General features: G+C 34.7%; 1 protein-coding gene across 1 annotated transcript in view; it reads right to left on the bottom strand.

Moving 5' to 3' along the window:
* Positions 1-15000, bottom strand: part of LOC144960772 (tetraspanin-18B-like) — a 227999-nt gene that overhangs the window by 160521 nt on the left and 52478 nt on the right. The window contains exon 2 of the mRNA XM_078894105.1: positions 13779-14338. Coding sequence (XP_078750231.1) covers positions 13779-13850 — 72 coding nt within the window. The 5' untranslated portion in view covers positions 13851-14338. The remainder of the gene's footprint in view (positions 1-13778; positions 14339-15000) is intronic.

Genomic DNA, 15000 nt, shown 5'->3' with positions numbered 1-15000 from the left:
TTATTATCTTCTTTTTTATTTTGATTATTCTGCCATTAATTTTGTTTTTAACTATTGAGTTTATCTTTCCTTATTTCATGTGATTAAATTTTTGTCAGTTATTTTCAATATGCATATCGTAGACCTTTAGAACCATTAGGGCCATGGTGCCGGAAATATCCCGGTTTCTATTGCGTGTTGCTATTGGCAAGTGACCCCTTGAAAAGCGCTTTGGGCATGTTTATCTGATATTGCTCTTTATAAAAGCTCTAGATGATTTTGATACTATTCTTGAGCTTGATATTTATCTAATAAGGTGCAATATTCACTAATTGTGTCCAAAGAGCCTTACAAGGGGTCCCGAGCCAATAGCAATACTTAACATATAAATGAAGCATATAATGCTCTATTACAATACTTTGCGACTAGGGGTACGCTGTTACCGACAAGGTACGCATTTTACATATGAGTACTTTGAGAAAATGCTTGATAAGAACCTTTTCCAATGACTCAACTTTGCGCCTCTACTACAGGACTTGAACGTTGACACAACAGGTTCAAAAGCGAGTATTATACCACAAGGCCATAAATAATTTTGTCACTTGATGAAACAGCTAGAACCACTGAAAGATTTTAAAACAGAATGGAATGCTTTATCACACAATTGTGTAAGCAAACCATGCCAAATGTTGCTCAATAAAGATACATAAGATATTTCATTACAACATGCCAACGGCCGTTTTGATAAGAAATATATAACTCAGCAGAACAATTAATGCATTGCTTGATTAGCAAAGGGATTATGTCAATAAATCAATCCATGTATTGCTTTATTAACATTAGTTTATTCCAAGTTAATCCAATTGATGATTTGTTTCTAACATTTAAAAATGCCATATCTACTGTTGCTTACAAACATTTCTCAGGCAACATTTCTCCAATAAAATCTATGGTAAGCTATTGTTCAAAAGTCACTTTTTACCAGAACAACAGATGACAAACTACTTTGCTTTGAAAATGTACGAGTGACCATTGTAATGTTTGTAACTACGGCGTGCACATAATTTGAAGATCGGATTACATTGGTTTGTACTTGACAACATTGTGCGTTCTTTTGAGAGTATTCCCATTACAACAAGGAGCCCAAAAAATGTTGATTACTATACCTGCAAGTAGGGCACACGGCGGGTTGTACCAATATCACTTCGCTCTTCTTTCCTAAAGATAAAGATCTGAAAAAGTGTTATGAAAGAGTGCCAGACAAAGCAAGAAAGAAACATTTTACTAGTAGAAAGGAATCATCCCAAATAACCAGTCTTCCTCTGGGGAATCGAACCTCAGACCTGTTGATAACCGGTAATCAGGAGGTCTGAGGTTTGAACAGAAGTCAAGGAAGTCTGATTTATTTGGGATAGTACTTTCTTGTATTTTTCTTTATTTCATTGTCTGTTTTATGCACGCTTTTTCATATCTTTATATTACGCCAGTACCTGCTCCCTATTTTGTCACTTTGATATTTCCTTAAGACAAATAACTAAATCAAGATGTCAACATTGGCCAATCGATTTGTAAATATATCATCGCTTGATACAATAGAAAAATATTGCTAACGCAGGAATTTTATTTCACTTCAATGACTACTGAATAAATTTCGACACCTTGTTCTGCCATACGCGAGCAAAACGCTTTGCTTTTCATTTTGGGTAGAATTGATTTGAACAATAAATTGTATCCACGGATTAAGGTGGTTCTCAGTTTGTATTAAAGTTGGAAACTTGAGATTGTTTTTGAAATTTCAGATTAAATCTTTTTGACATTTTTAGGATTACCTTAACTCATCATTTCATCGATATTTTAAATCATAGATTTATGGCCAAAATGATTTTTTAAAGAAGTGTTAAGTCATAGTAGAACATTTGTTGTTTCAACGCAAATGTCAAATTCAGATCCCCTAAGGCACAAGAAAGGCTAGCATCGAGTATACCGACACTATTGATAATAAAATATAAGATTGCGCTCTCACTGACATCGGAAATGGAGTGAAATAATTTGCAGTTATAATCTTAACTATTATTTGATTTATAAATCATACATTTCACAATTACTGTCTTTATACGATTAATGCAAATATTGTACATGTATAATAACAGTACTTGGTTTTTCACACTCACACAAAATCGTTTTTTGTTGGATCCGGTATTTATTTAGGCAATGATGTAAACCTTATAATGGTATGGAATAAGCGCTTTGTGAATATCGTAAAGATAATTTTCCAGGAAATTGATTTAGTGCAAATTGTAGTAATTTCAATACAATATAGGACTAATAGAATTCAATAATTTCCTACCTTGATAGATACCTTATATTTTTCAAATTAAATTGTTTGAAAACAATTGCCAATGAACACATTATTACAATCAACCAGTCATAATTTGATCAGAGCTGTCTGTCGTCCCGCCATTATCATGTTTTATCGTGCAAAAACAAAATATTCTTTGACCACCATCGACATGTACAAAATTAATGAACGGTTGGATCATGCACAATTCTCCTTGTTCCGGGCTCATTTTGAATTTAGATTATAGAGCAGAGATGAATTTACCTGTTTACTTGATCAAACAAGACACTGTCAAATATTAAAAATAGCCGTTTTAAAATCCAACAATATCGGCAAGCTTTAGTCAAGACACCATCATCAAGGCGTTTCTTTAAATACCAATGTAAATTTCATTCTACACGGTGAGTCAACCGCTCAATCAACCGCTTTTCATAAATTATACTTCATATGTCAACAAACAATAACAAAACCAAAAACAACAACAACGCTTTTAGTCACATTCAACAATGATTTCTTGGGAGGGGGGGGGGGGTCTTGACCCCCATAGGCACTTCTATACCCCTACATCTGATTTCCAACTTGCTTTCTGTCTTTGTCTTGGAATGAGATTAATTGTTGTTTTTTTCGTTGTGAATCATTTCTCTGTTATGTATTGTTATTTTTGTTGTATTAAATGTATAATGAAATCATTTGATTGTGTTTCTCTGAGTCGGATCCTGTGCTAGCGTCTGGATGAGACTTTTAGGTGATCTCAAATAATACACAATGATGGTATGTTCTTGGAATCTACACCTGTTCCCTATTTGAACCAATTCCTCTTTGTTTTACTTTTTCTTGGACGCTTTAATTGTAAATCTAGAATATTTCGACGATCCCATTTTTTTCCTTTTTACTAGTTTAAATCAATTGATATTTGAAGGACGGCCAAAAATTTTAATACGTCCTTTCTAGAGTACGGCAGTTAACTAGTTAAAGCTTGCCTGGACAGCACATCATTTCAACCATAAACTGACCTGATAATCTCCTAGTTTATACTATACAAAGCACAAGATATGGGATTGATCTGCTTCGTGTTCACAACAGAAATCAGGAATAAAAAGTAAATTTGGAATTTGATTAATATGAATGTAATTTTTTTCTTCTCACTCGTCACTCTGCGTGTTTCGTCTGTCGCCCGAAGAAGGCCAATGACCGATGCGTCGTGTTTTTGTATTGTCTTGCTTAATTAAGCCATATAACTCTTGATATTTGCATTATATTCAGAATAGATGAAATGTCTTTCAGATGAAGTAAATTTTGGTTGACATGACGCGGGCTGGAGAGAGTTTAGAATCTTTCGAGGTGAAATTCTCCCTCTCTCTCTCTCTCTCTCTCTCTCTCTCTCTCTCTCTCTCTCTCTCTCTCTCTCTCACACACACACACACACACACACACATACATACACACTCTCTCTCTCTATTCTTCTTTCTTTGTGTGTGTGTGTGTGTGACATTTTTGGCCGTCCTTCAAATATCAATCGAGTTAAACTAGTAAATAGCACTTTCCGTAAACAATCACGCGCGTGCATATATGTTTATTTTAGATAGATAAAGAGAGAGAGATGTGGGGGAGGGGGGGGGTGAGAGAGAGATGGGCTTGGAATAAAGAGAGCAAGAAAGAGAGAGAGAGAGAGAGAGAGAGAGAAAGAGAGAGAGAGAGAGAAAGAGAGATAGATAGATAGATAGATAGATAGATAGATAGATAGATAGATAGAGAGAGAGATGGGCTTGGAATAAAGAGAGCAAGAAAGAGAGAGAGAGAGAAAGAGAGATAGATAGATAGAGAGAGAGATGGGCTTGGAATAAAGAGAGCAAGAAAGAGAGAGAGAGCGAGAGAAAGAGAGAGAGAGAGAGAGAGAGAGAAAGAGAGATAGATAGATAGATAGATAGATAGATAGAGAGAGAGATGGGCTTGGAATAAAGAGAGCAAGAAAGAGAGAGAGAGAGAAAGAAAGAGAGAGAGAGAGAGAGAGAGGAGAATAGAAGAAGAGAGAGAGAGGCGGAGAAAGAGAGCAGAGAGAGAGAGAGAGAGAGAGAGAGAGAGAGAGAGAGATTCGTGGAAGAGAGAAAGAGAAAAATAGCATTAGAATTAGTCTATATTCCACATTGAACAGGTGACAGCCCAGACGACATCACGAAATGTAACACTCACGTACACATAAATATCCAACCTTTCACACTCGTATGAAGGTAATTGATCTCATTTAACTGGACCAAACAAGTTGGGGTTTTTCTCTCAAGGCCATTAGTATTAGTTTTTCTATTTCATTTTAAGTAATTGAAGCCCGTGTGAATATAAAATAATAAAATTTTCGCGTTAACTGCCGTACCCTGGAAAGACATGGATTTATAAATTTGACCAGAAAACTTGCCCTTATCGATCGATTTAATTGACCCTCATTGTGTCGATTAAGTGTGTAACACAGGAACGATTATTCCTAAAAACATGCTGGTGGACGCTGAACAAGTTTTTGCTTTCAAAATAATTCAAAATACAATCTTTTATGAATAATTCCATTCGTTTGCAGGTAATACACGTGAGACTCACTGATCTATAGTTACCTGGGTCTCCCTTTACTGCCCTGTTAAAAATTGCTGTCATATTTGCATTTTCCAATCAAATGGTAGAACTTCAGTAAACGATTTGTTAAATATGATAAACAATGGTGTAGTTATTTCTAACGCCAATTCCTTCAATAACTTTGGATGGAGATTATCAGGTCCCATACCTTTCGAACAATCAAGCCTGCATAGTATTTTAAAGATGGTTTCTATAGAAATCACCACATTCGACTAAGACCTGTTATTGCTTCTTTATCACCATCATCATCATCATCATCATCATCATCATCATCATCATCATCATCATCATCATCATCATTAACATCACCATGACCGTATACAGTCATTATCCTTTAATTTAGGAAATCTAACGTATTGGTGTACGAAAAGAGCAGTCAACATTATTTAAATATGAACTCATAATTTACTTGAAAACAATGGCCAAAAGCGTTGTCGTAGTTTTGGTAGAGTGAGATAAATGACACATCATCACCAGTGATATGTTATCATATCACTAAATAGTATCTAGTAGTTACAATTTTAGGTAACATTACTGTCAGGCCTATGACAGACATTGCGTGACCGAACGGTCCGCTAAAAGCTTTTTTGGTTGAGCGATAATTAGAAAGGGTTATACAACAGTACATTGACAAAACACATAAACTTTTTTTTTCCTTTTGGCCAGAGAATATTTTCTTTGAATTTATCGATAAATTTAGACGACTCACAATGTGTCAAAAATTCTTAATCCTAAAACCTCAGAACTCTCAGATATGATAAAAATTGAAAAGATGAGAGTCAGCTTTGTAAACTTATATCACCGATAATTGACGTTTACAAATTCCGGCCAAATTTTCAACAATGCATTTTGTGTACAGGGTAGCAAAGGAGTTATAGTTAATAGGAAGATGGAGGAGTGCTGGTGGCTTAAAGAAGTGGAAAATGAATATATCCTGACGGCACTATGAATTTACAATAACCTTATTCCAGAATCCGTCTCGTGCGGTTTTGTGGTCGGGGTGACTTGATGTAACGTTACGTAAATTATGACGACAGCTTGCATTCGTTATAACCGAAACGATCCTATGTCTCGTTTATAACGGTGTTTGTGTGTTTGTGTGTGTGTGTGTGTGGGGGGGGGGGGTTAAAATAATAAGACATCTTAACGTGAGGCTATTTATTTAGACCAATCGTCATTTTTGCATGTTAATTTTTTCGGGTTTGTTTCTTATTTTTTGTTGTTTTTTGTTTGTTTGTTTTTTTAGGGGTTTTTTTTAGGAGGGGGGGGGGGGTTTGTTTCGTTTCGTGTTTCTTTTTTTTTGGTTTGTTTTTTTTTTTGTTTTTTTGGGGTTTTTTTTTTTTTTTTTTTTTTTGGGGGGGGGGGGGGGGTTTCGTTTGTCTTTTGTTTGTTTGGTTGATTTTAATCTTTTTGGGGGTTTTTATTTGGTGTTTTTTCTTTTTATTTTAAAGGCATCACAATGTGTCATTATCTAATTTTTATATCTACTTAATTATAATTTGCATGTTTACTTTGTTTGCCCGGTCATGTACAATTTGAGATATTTGCCTTTATAGAGCTGCTTTGCAGCATATCGATATATAAATAGTTCCACTTTAAGGAAAATACTTGCTAAAAACAAATCGTCCTCAGTTGGCAAATTCTTATGAGTTGAAAAACTGAAAGGAAATATTTGTCCCCTCGTAATTTTAAACCAAATTTTAACCCAAATTGAGCCTAATAATTTTTATAACAATTTTAAAAAACCTAGCCATTGGCGGATCACGCACAGCTTTTCCTCGCACAATGACACGTTTTTCAAATTCCAAGTAAGTGTGGCGGGCACTTTTATCATAATAATAATAATAATATTAATAATAATAATAATAATAATAATAATAATAATAATAATAATACTTTATTGCATCCCAAAAAGGAATTTTTTTGTACAGACGTGTTATAATTTACACAATAAGATAAAAATACAATGGAAATATGATGTATATATATATTTAAAAAAAATAATAATAAAAATAAAGGAGCAGCTCTATAACCAGAGCTGCGCTTTATAATATGAGTAATTTCAACACTGTACAATAGTTAAAACTGTCACTATAAATTGAAAATTGAAAAGATTGCAAAACAAATAAATTGATAAATTAATATTTATATTTTAAAAAAGTAAAAATGAGAAATAATTATATAAAATGATTATTACTTGTTGTTATAAAGCCTAATACTGGACGGCAGAAAAGATTTTCGGTGTCTCTCTGTTTTCGTTGAAATAGAGAAAGGGCGACCACTTCTTTCTGACATAATAATTGATGGTCTTAGTGGATGATACTGGTCATTTAATATTTTAGTTATTTTATTTATACAAAATTTCTCGTATAAAAGATCTACATCGTCAACATCATTTATATAGCGTTTAATGGATTTTTTAATATTTGAATTTATTTTGTTCCTTTCCACTGCTAAGCAATTGCCTCCCCAAGCTGTTATACAAAATGACAAAACACTTTCGATTACTGCTCTATAAAATAATAATGTGCAGAGGGCTTTATCTATTCTAAACGGAGAGAGTTTTGATAAAAAATATGTACGTCTGCACATCTTATGCCTAATTATTTTCAAGTGTTCATCCCACTTGAGCCTGTCATCAATCGTCACACCAAGGTATTTGTAGTGAGGAACTCGCTGGACAAATTGGTCCTTTAATTGTAACGGTTCTATCGGTTCCTTCACTCTCCTAAAGTCAATCACTAGCTCCTTTGTCTTGCTTATGTTAAGCTCTAGGTGGTGGGCATCACACCAAGACACAAATCTTTCAATTTCTTGCCTATAAGCCACTTCGTTGCCATTTGTTATGAGGCCTTGAAGAGCGGTGTCATCTGCAAACTTTATTAAAGGTACACTCAGGTTTTGACTTCTACAGTCATTCGTGTATATTGTGAATAATACAGGGGACAATACACAACCTTGAGGAGCACCAGTATTTGTAGTTATACAGGAAGATTTGTTTTGTCCTAATTGAACATATTGTGTTCTCTCCGTAAGAAAATCGAGCACCCAAGCAATTATATACTTGTTTAAATTCAGACTAGTCAATTTTTGAACAACCAACTGAGGTTGCATTGTATTGAACGCTGAAGAAAAATCTGCAAAAAGCAATCTGCAATAGCTCCTAGCGTGATCTAGATGCCTGTAGATGTTGTTTGTAAACAGCAAAATGGCATCCTCTACGCCACGTCCTGGTTTGTAAGCAAATTGATGACTATCACTCAATGGCATAAACTGATTCCTAATTTTAACAAGAACAAGTTTTTCTAAAGATTTCATGACTATTGAAGTCAGTGCAACAGGTCTGAGATCGTTCATAGTTTCAAGTTTTTCTTTTTTTGGAACAGGAATAATTTTTGAAGTTTTCCAAATATCAGGGATCGAAACGCATTGGAGGGACCAGTTAAAAATATGTGTATAAATGGGGGAAAGCTGATGGGCACATTCTTTTAATAGTTTTCCTTTCAATCCATCCGGCCCAGCAGCCTTCCTCTCGTTTAGTTTCGAAAATACGAATCTCGTTTCCTCTTCACTGACCTCAATAGTCATTTCATCTTCCAAAGCCCTGTCTAATTTATGTTTTTCATTTTCAATATCAAATTTGTTTGCTGTGTCGAAACGTGAATAAAATTTATTTAAAGTTTCAATTTCGATATCTTCTGATATAATCGTGGGCTTTGGATTATAGTTAACAGCAGTTTTAAGCCCCCGCCACGTGTCCCGCATATCCCCAGAAGAAAAGCATCAAAAATGAGATACAAAGAAAAATAAAGAAATGTTAGAGAAGAACAGAGAATTCCAACAGTGTCCCACCAAATCCTGAGACCAAGTTGTTGCGCCATCCATTGCCTGGCTGAAAGAAAAGGGGAGTAACCGAGCGAATGGACTAGATCTGAGCCATACGTCAGGCGGCTTTTGCCATGCTTACTTATAGGGCAGAAATGTCTTGACGTCACACCGTCTACTTTTCGTGTTCCAAACTCCTTGGAAGTGTGTGTGTGACCAACGCTTCAGATGACTAATAATGAAAAGGTTACATATTGAATCATAATCATTAAGGTGGCACAACTATTTTAGCAGGGTGTATAGGCAGGATATTAGTATTACGGGACGTAAACAAGCGAGGATGAATGATCTTTCTTGACGACCAGCATATATCTAGTATAGAAAATTAGATGCTATCAGTATGAAACCAGAAGATCAATTACACAAGAGATGTAGCAAGTCTTTACACTTCCATTGAGAATGGAACCAGTATTTTTACATCAGACATTTGTCGCCTATTGTGTCCGAGGTTTGGCTCTCAACATCGTTATATTTCTCTTCTCTGCTTTTTACCGGGCGTATTTCTATATTCATTTATTTACCATCTGTTTTTCAAAACTTATGTAAATTATGCTGACAGATAATTGGTTGATCGTCATCTTTAATTGGATTTTCACAAGCGCAAATCACAGAGAAACCTTTATTAAAATTACCCTCATCTCGGCTTAAAAACCCTCAAACGTGAGACTTCGCAAGAGAGTTTTGTTTGTTTTTTTGCCAAGATGAGGCTCATTTCAACAGTTGAAATACGGCCAAGAATTTAAATACATGTTTGTGTGTGTGTGGGGGGGGGGGAGGGGGGGGGGGGGGGTTATAGAGTACTGCAAGGAAAAAGTCGGCTCTTTGAATATCTCTTTGTATAAATCTATTAACCAAAAATGAAAAAAATGGGACATGTCAGAGTTGGCCAGCATTACGGGCATCATTTTACCCTAAAATTGACAGCCATTGCGTGACATTTTTAGGGAAGAAGGAAATCAAGTGGGGGGAAGTATGGGGGGGGGGGGGGGGGGGTTGAGTGAGGAAAAAAAGGAGGGATACTTTTGGGATTACTAAAGGAGTGGAACTCGAAACCGTCCCGTCGGGTCTTGAATTAACATTAATTTTGTTCCAGGGTCTGTTTTATATCACGAAAAGAATTAAGTACTCTTCTTGTATTCGTTATTTCACCGTTTTTGGCATTTGGGGCTGCTATTAAATGTTATATATGTATATATATATATATATATATATATATATATATATATATATATATATGTGTGTGTGTGTGTGTGTGTGTGTGTGTGTGTGTGTGTGTGTATGAAACAAGACTCGTTTTTATTCGTGGAATGCATTCATAATAATAATGCGTATTTCACAGTACATACATTTTATATTATCAATTTTCTATTATATTTTTTAATGTAATTTACATCGCATATTTTCTTCTCTGGGTTTTAACATAATAAAGCAATAGTCAAATTAAATGGATGCTTCAACGATGCTTTAACGAAGGCCTATGATATGGACGTTTCGGTTTCCCCCCTTGTCAACAAATCACGATGAATGAAATACTAAAGACAAAATGAGAGATGAGAAGATCTTTTAACAGTTCTTGAAATGGGGGAACTATTGGAACTTGACGTTTTAACGGGTTGGTGTCATAAAATGAATTTTAACAAGACTTCGGCGGGGTTTTAAAAAAATCTGAATGCCATTTTATCCCCCCACCTCTTCTCTCTCTCTCTCTCTCTCTCTCTCTCTCTCTCTCTCTCTCTCTCTCTCTCTCTCTCTCTATCTATCTATCTATCTATCTATCTACCTCTCTATATATCTCTCTATTTATCGAGCTATTCATCTATCTTTCTATCTATCTATCTATCTATCTATCTATCTATCTATCTATCTATCTATCTATCTATCTATCTATCTGTCTATCTATCTATCTATCTATCTATCTATGTTCGAGGGGAATTACCCTGAATCACGTACAGTGCTCGATAGTATTTTGGAGCACAAATTATGTAGTATTCTCACCTCGTTTTATTTTGTTTTTTGTTTTTTTTTTTTGTTTTTTTTTTTGTGGGTTTGTTTTTTGTTTTGATTTTTTGTTTCGTTTTTTGCTTATTTGTTGATTTGTTTGTTTGTTTGTTTTTATTTTTGTTTGTTTGTTTGTTTATCTCCTAAAGCGCTGTTGCACCCATACGCTGCAACAACACTGTCGGAAAAAAACGAGATTAGAACACTAAATAATATCTGAAGGCCACAGGGAAAAATCGATCAAAGTCCTAAAGACCCTTACTGTTCTAATGTCACAATAATTTGGTATTAAAATCAACCAAGAGCTTGTTGTTTATATTCATCTGACTTGTGGTCAACATATATACGTTTAGTAATTCACATTCAGTTCAATTCATATTATCATGTGGCGTTTTCAATGGGTTTCCAAACTTTAATTTTGATTTTCTCAAAAGCTGAAAAATGTGACTTTGATCGTTTTTCCCGTGGTCTTCATCTATCTATCTATCTATCTATCTATCTATCTATCTATCTATCTATCTATCTATCTATCTATCTATCTATCTAATCTATCTATCTATCTATCTATCTATCTATCGATCGATCTATGTCTGTATATTGGACTTCGCTCAATTTTACACGTTTTTACGACGATCTGTGTTCTTTTGGATAACTCATATTTTAACAAAACGTTCGCGTATATTATTAGTTCCATCCAGCACTACCAACTGTTACTCACGGTGGGCGATGTCGCCGTCACCTCACTCATCACTTGACGAGCGGACCGCCGAATTGCCACGGGAAATAACTCAACACCTACAACGAAGAGAGTGAGTATAATTAACTCCCTTCCATTTATAAGCATGTTGTGCAAACGGGCAACCAAGACGAAAATAATAAAAAATACATCAATTAATTTATATCTTGCATCAATCGATTGCGTTTTGCAATATCTAGTTCCAAATATGAGGGGGAGGGATGTCGATTTGATCTTTTCTTTCAATTTCAATTTTTTTAAAGACCTAATCGTGTACACATAACTGTCTGGAAGATTACATTCCCAATAATTTGTTACCCAAATATGCGTTGAGCCACCGTTACCAGGTCTACCTAGAAACCTTGCGAAATCAGAATTGCGCAAACACGATATCGTCACAGCAAAATACATCTGGGAAAGTCTATAGTCCCATAACAGTCTTATCTCGATAACCCGAGCACATGTAAATCTCATAATATAAGACATCCAAGCTGTCTAAATATATTATATACAAATAAATAAGAGATATGTGTAATCCATATTCCCCATTGGCAAAAAAAAACTTGAGCTTTTATATATGGCAATATCCATTAACGTGCTCAAAGCGCTTTACAAAGAGGCATAATATTTTTTTTTTTTTTATGTTTGTGTTTTCTGCTCTTATTGTTGTTGTTGCTATTGCTGTTTTTTGCTTTGTTGTTTGTTTGTTGTTTTTCTCTGTTTTTTATTTTTTTATTTTTTTTTTGTCTTGTTTTTTTTCTGCTTTTGCTATATTTTTTTCTATGGCACATTTTCATCGTTAAAACTCGACGTTTGTCAGAAGCAGGTTAAAAGGGAAACGTTTGGAGTTACATAATTTGAGCCCCAAGTATTTTGAGACTCTATAGTCATCCTTCTTAATGGAGCATATCAATTCTAATAAATTGTCATTATTTAGACCCATGAACTCAATTTTTAGTGTCTGGTTTATCATGAAATAAGACCGGTTTCATATGACTGGTCACATATACTAAAGAAACAGCGTTCCCAACTTATCAGTTCCAAATTGACGAGATGTAAAGCTTACATTGGTCTGTCTGCCTTTTGCTTCCCCCTTCTAATAAACCCACTGACTCTAGTCAAACGACATATTGCTATCGACATGATAGACTTCAACAGTCGTGACGTCACTTTCCTCATAATGACGCATAGTAACTTAGAAACTGGTTCTAAACTATCGGAACAGTGGCGGACTCCCTTATGAAACATTTCTCCGACGAGCATAAAAGTGTATCCAGAGGATAAAAATATTATAAATCTGATCATGTTTTGACTTTTATACATTCTGATCACATGACATGTGAAAAAGTTCTAGCCAGCATGAAGAATAAAAAGTACCGTTTTTCTTTGTTTAGAACCTAGCTGCTCGTTGCTGGGCGGACGTGACATAAGACTATTGAATCCAATTGCCAAACAGAAAAAGAAAAAAAAACTATCATATTACTTTTCTGAGAGTCTCTTAAGTGCATCTTCAAAAATGTCTCAATTTTGCTCAGTAGCTGGATACTGGATACCAATTGATTGAGTACTCCATACGGTGAACATAATATCATCGAGTTGTAACTAAATAAATGTGTCATAAAATCAACAACAACAACAACAATAAAAACAAACACCAACCAATTTTATGACAAAATACTTATAATTTGTCGTCAGGTTTCTTCGATACAGTTAAATGCTATTTAAATATTCAAAAATATGTGTGAAACAAGACAAATAATATTATGTGGTAATTAACAAGCCCTAGACACATACGCATACTCTCTCTCTCTCTCTCTCTCTCTCTCTCTCTCTCTCTCTCTCTCTCTCTCTCTCTCTCCCTTCATTCTTTCACAATTGGTCTTATATTATGTCCCTCACTTTTTCTCTCTTTTTATCTTTTTATTTCCCTGTTTCTTGTCTGTCTGTCTGTCTGTTTGTTTGTCTGTCTGTCTGTCTGTTTGTCTGTCTGTCTGTCTTAGTATCTCTGATGATATGAAATGAAAAGAATCAAGAGGACCAGAGGAAAATTTAATTAAACTATCAATTTGTTTTTGTATTTGTACTCTCTCTCTCTCTCTCTCTCTCTCTCTCTCTCTCTCTCTCTCTCTCTCTCTCTCACTCTCTCTCTCTTTGCGTGTGTGTGTGTGTGTGTGTGTGTGCGTGTTTTGTGTTGATCTTTAAACAATAGAATGTCGCACTTACCTTCTGGTTCTTGTTTAACAATGCTTCCGTAAACTTCCGGTGTGTTTCCTCAGATATGGAGTTTTTCCCCATGACGATAATTGACCAAAATGGCTGAACACAATGCGTAGATAAAATCCAAGAATGGGTTATATTTCAATGACTACTCCACTCTATCTCTCTTCTCCTCCTTTGTCAAACGTCTCGAAAAATCCTTAAATGCAGTCTAAAGGCTGTTCTACATTTTCTTTAAAGCTACGTTCATAAGGATTGCACAGAACGATATGAAAATATTATTGATCTCAATGTGTGAGTAAAATTGAAGAAAAAAAAAATTACTCACAATTTAGAAGAGAGAAAAAAAACGTGATTCTAAACAATGGAGTCCAAGAATTGTGTACAATTATTTGAAGAAGTCATGCACTCCAGGATATTATCTTATTCAAACATGAATCAGTCTAAAATACGAATCCTGTACACTCTTTGCGTTATGACCCGGTTCCATTCACATTGGAAAATCAATCCTATCTTGTGGATGTTTGTTGCTTTCTATTCGAATGTCAGTCAGTCTAAATATAATCCTACATTCAAACAAAACAGCAAATACTTGTAAATGATAGTCATTATGTTGAGTAAATCATACCTTCTAACCTTAAAAATAAACGATTTTTATTCAGCGTGATGTACTCTATTCACGTAAATCAACGATTGCTCATAAAGACAATCTCCAAATAGAATGCTGGTGATGTTTGCACATTTAAGGTATGAACTACTAAACTTTTAAGGATCTCTTCATATTTAGATATCTAGACTTAATACGGCGGAAATTATATATAATTTTTAATGCTGATTTTACTTTTCACGGCACGATAACCATGATTCTTGTAGGTTAGTAAAATCAGCATTTAACTTTCTCCTAGCCAGCAATTTTCAGGGTTTTCCCCAAAACTTCACACCCAACTAACACAAAGATAGATTGTTTTATCACTCTGACATAATAGCAGTAAAGTTCTTGCCATACATTATTTCTTTAGTAAAACATATTCTACAACCCACTGTTCATTTTCTTTAAACGTTATGATGTACAAGAAATGTGAATAAGAAAAATATTGGTTGTATCGTAACGAATTTGACGATTTTCCTATGGTTGGTAAGGAAAGGGTTAACCGAATTAAATCAATAGTATGTTATTAAGTCAACACCTTTTCTACACTACTAATCTTGGTTAAGCACGACGTGTACA

This window comes from Berghia stephanieae, chromosome 1 (genome assembly GCF_034508935.2).
Source record: "Berghia stephanieae isolate SIO BIC M18660-M18661 chromosome 1, UCSD_Bste_1.3, whole genome shotgun sequence".
Lineage (NCBI taxonomy): Eukaryota > Metazoa > Mollusca > Gastropoda > Nudibranchia > Aeolidiidae > Berghia > Berghia stephanieae.
The sequence above is the reverse complement of the archived record's forward strand: the minus strand, read 5'-3'. Positions and strand labels throughout refer to the sequence as shown.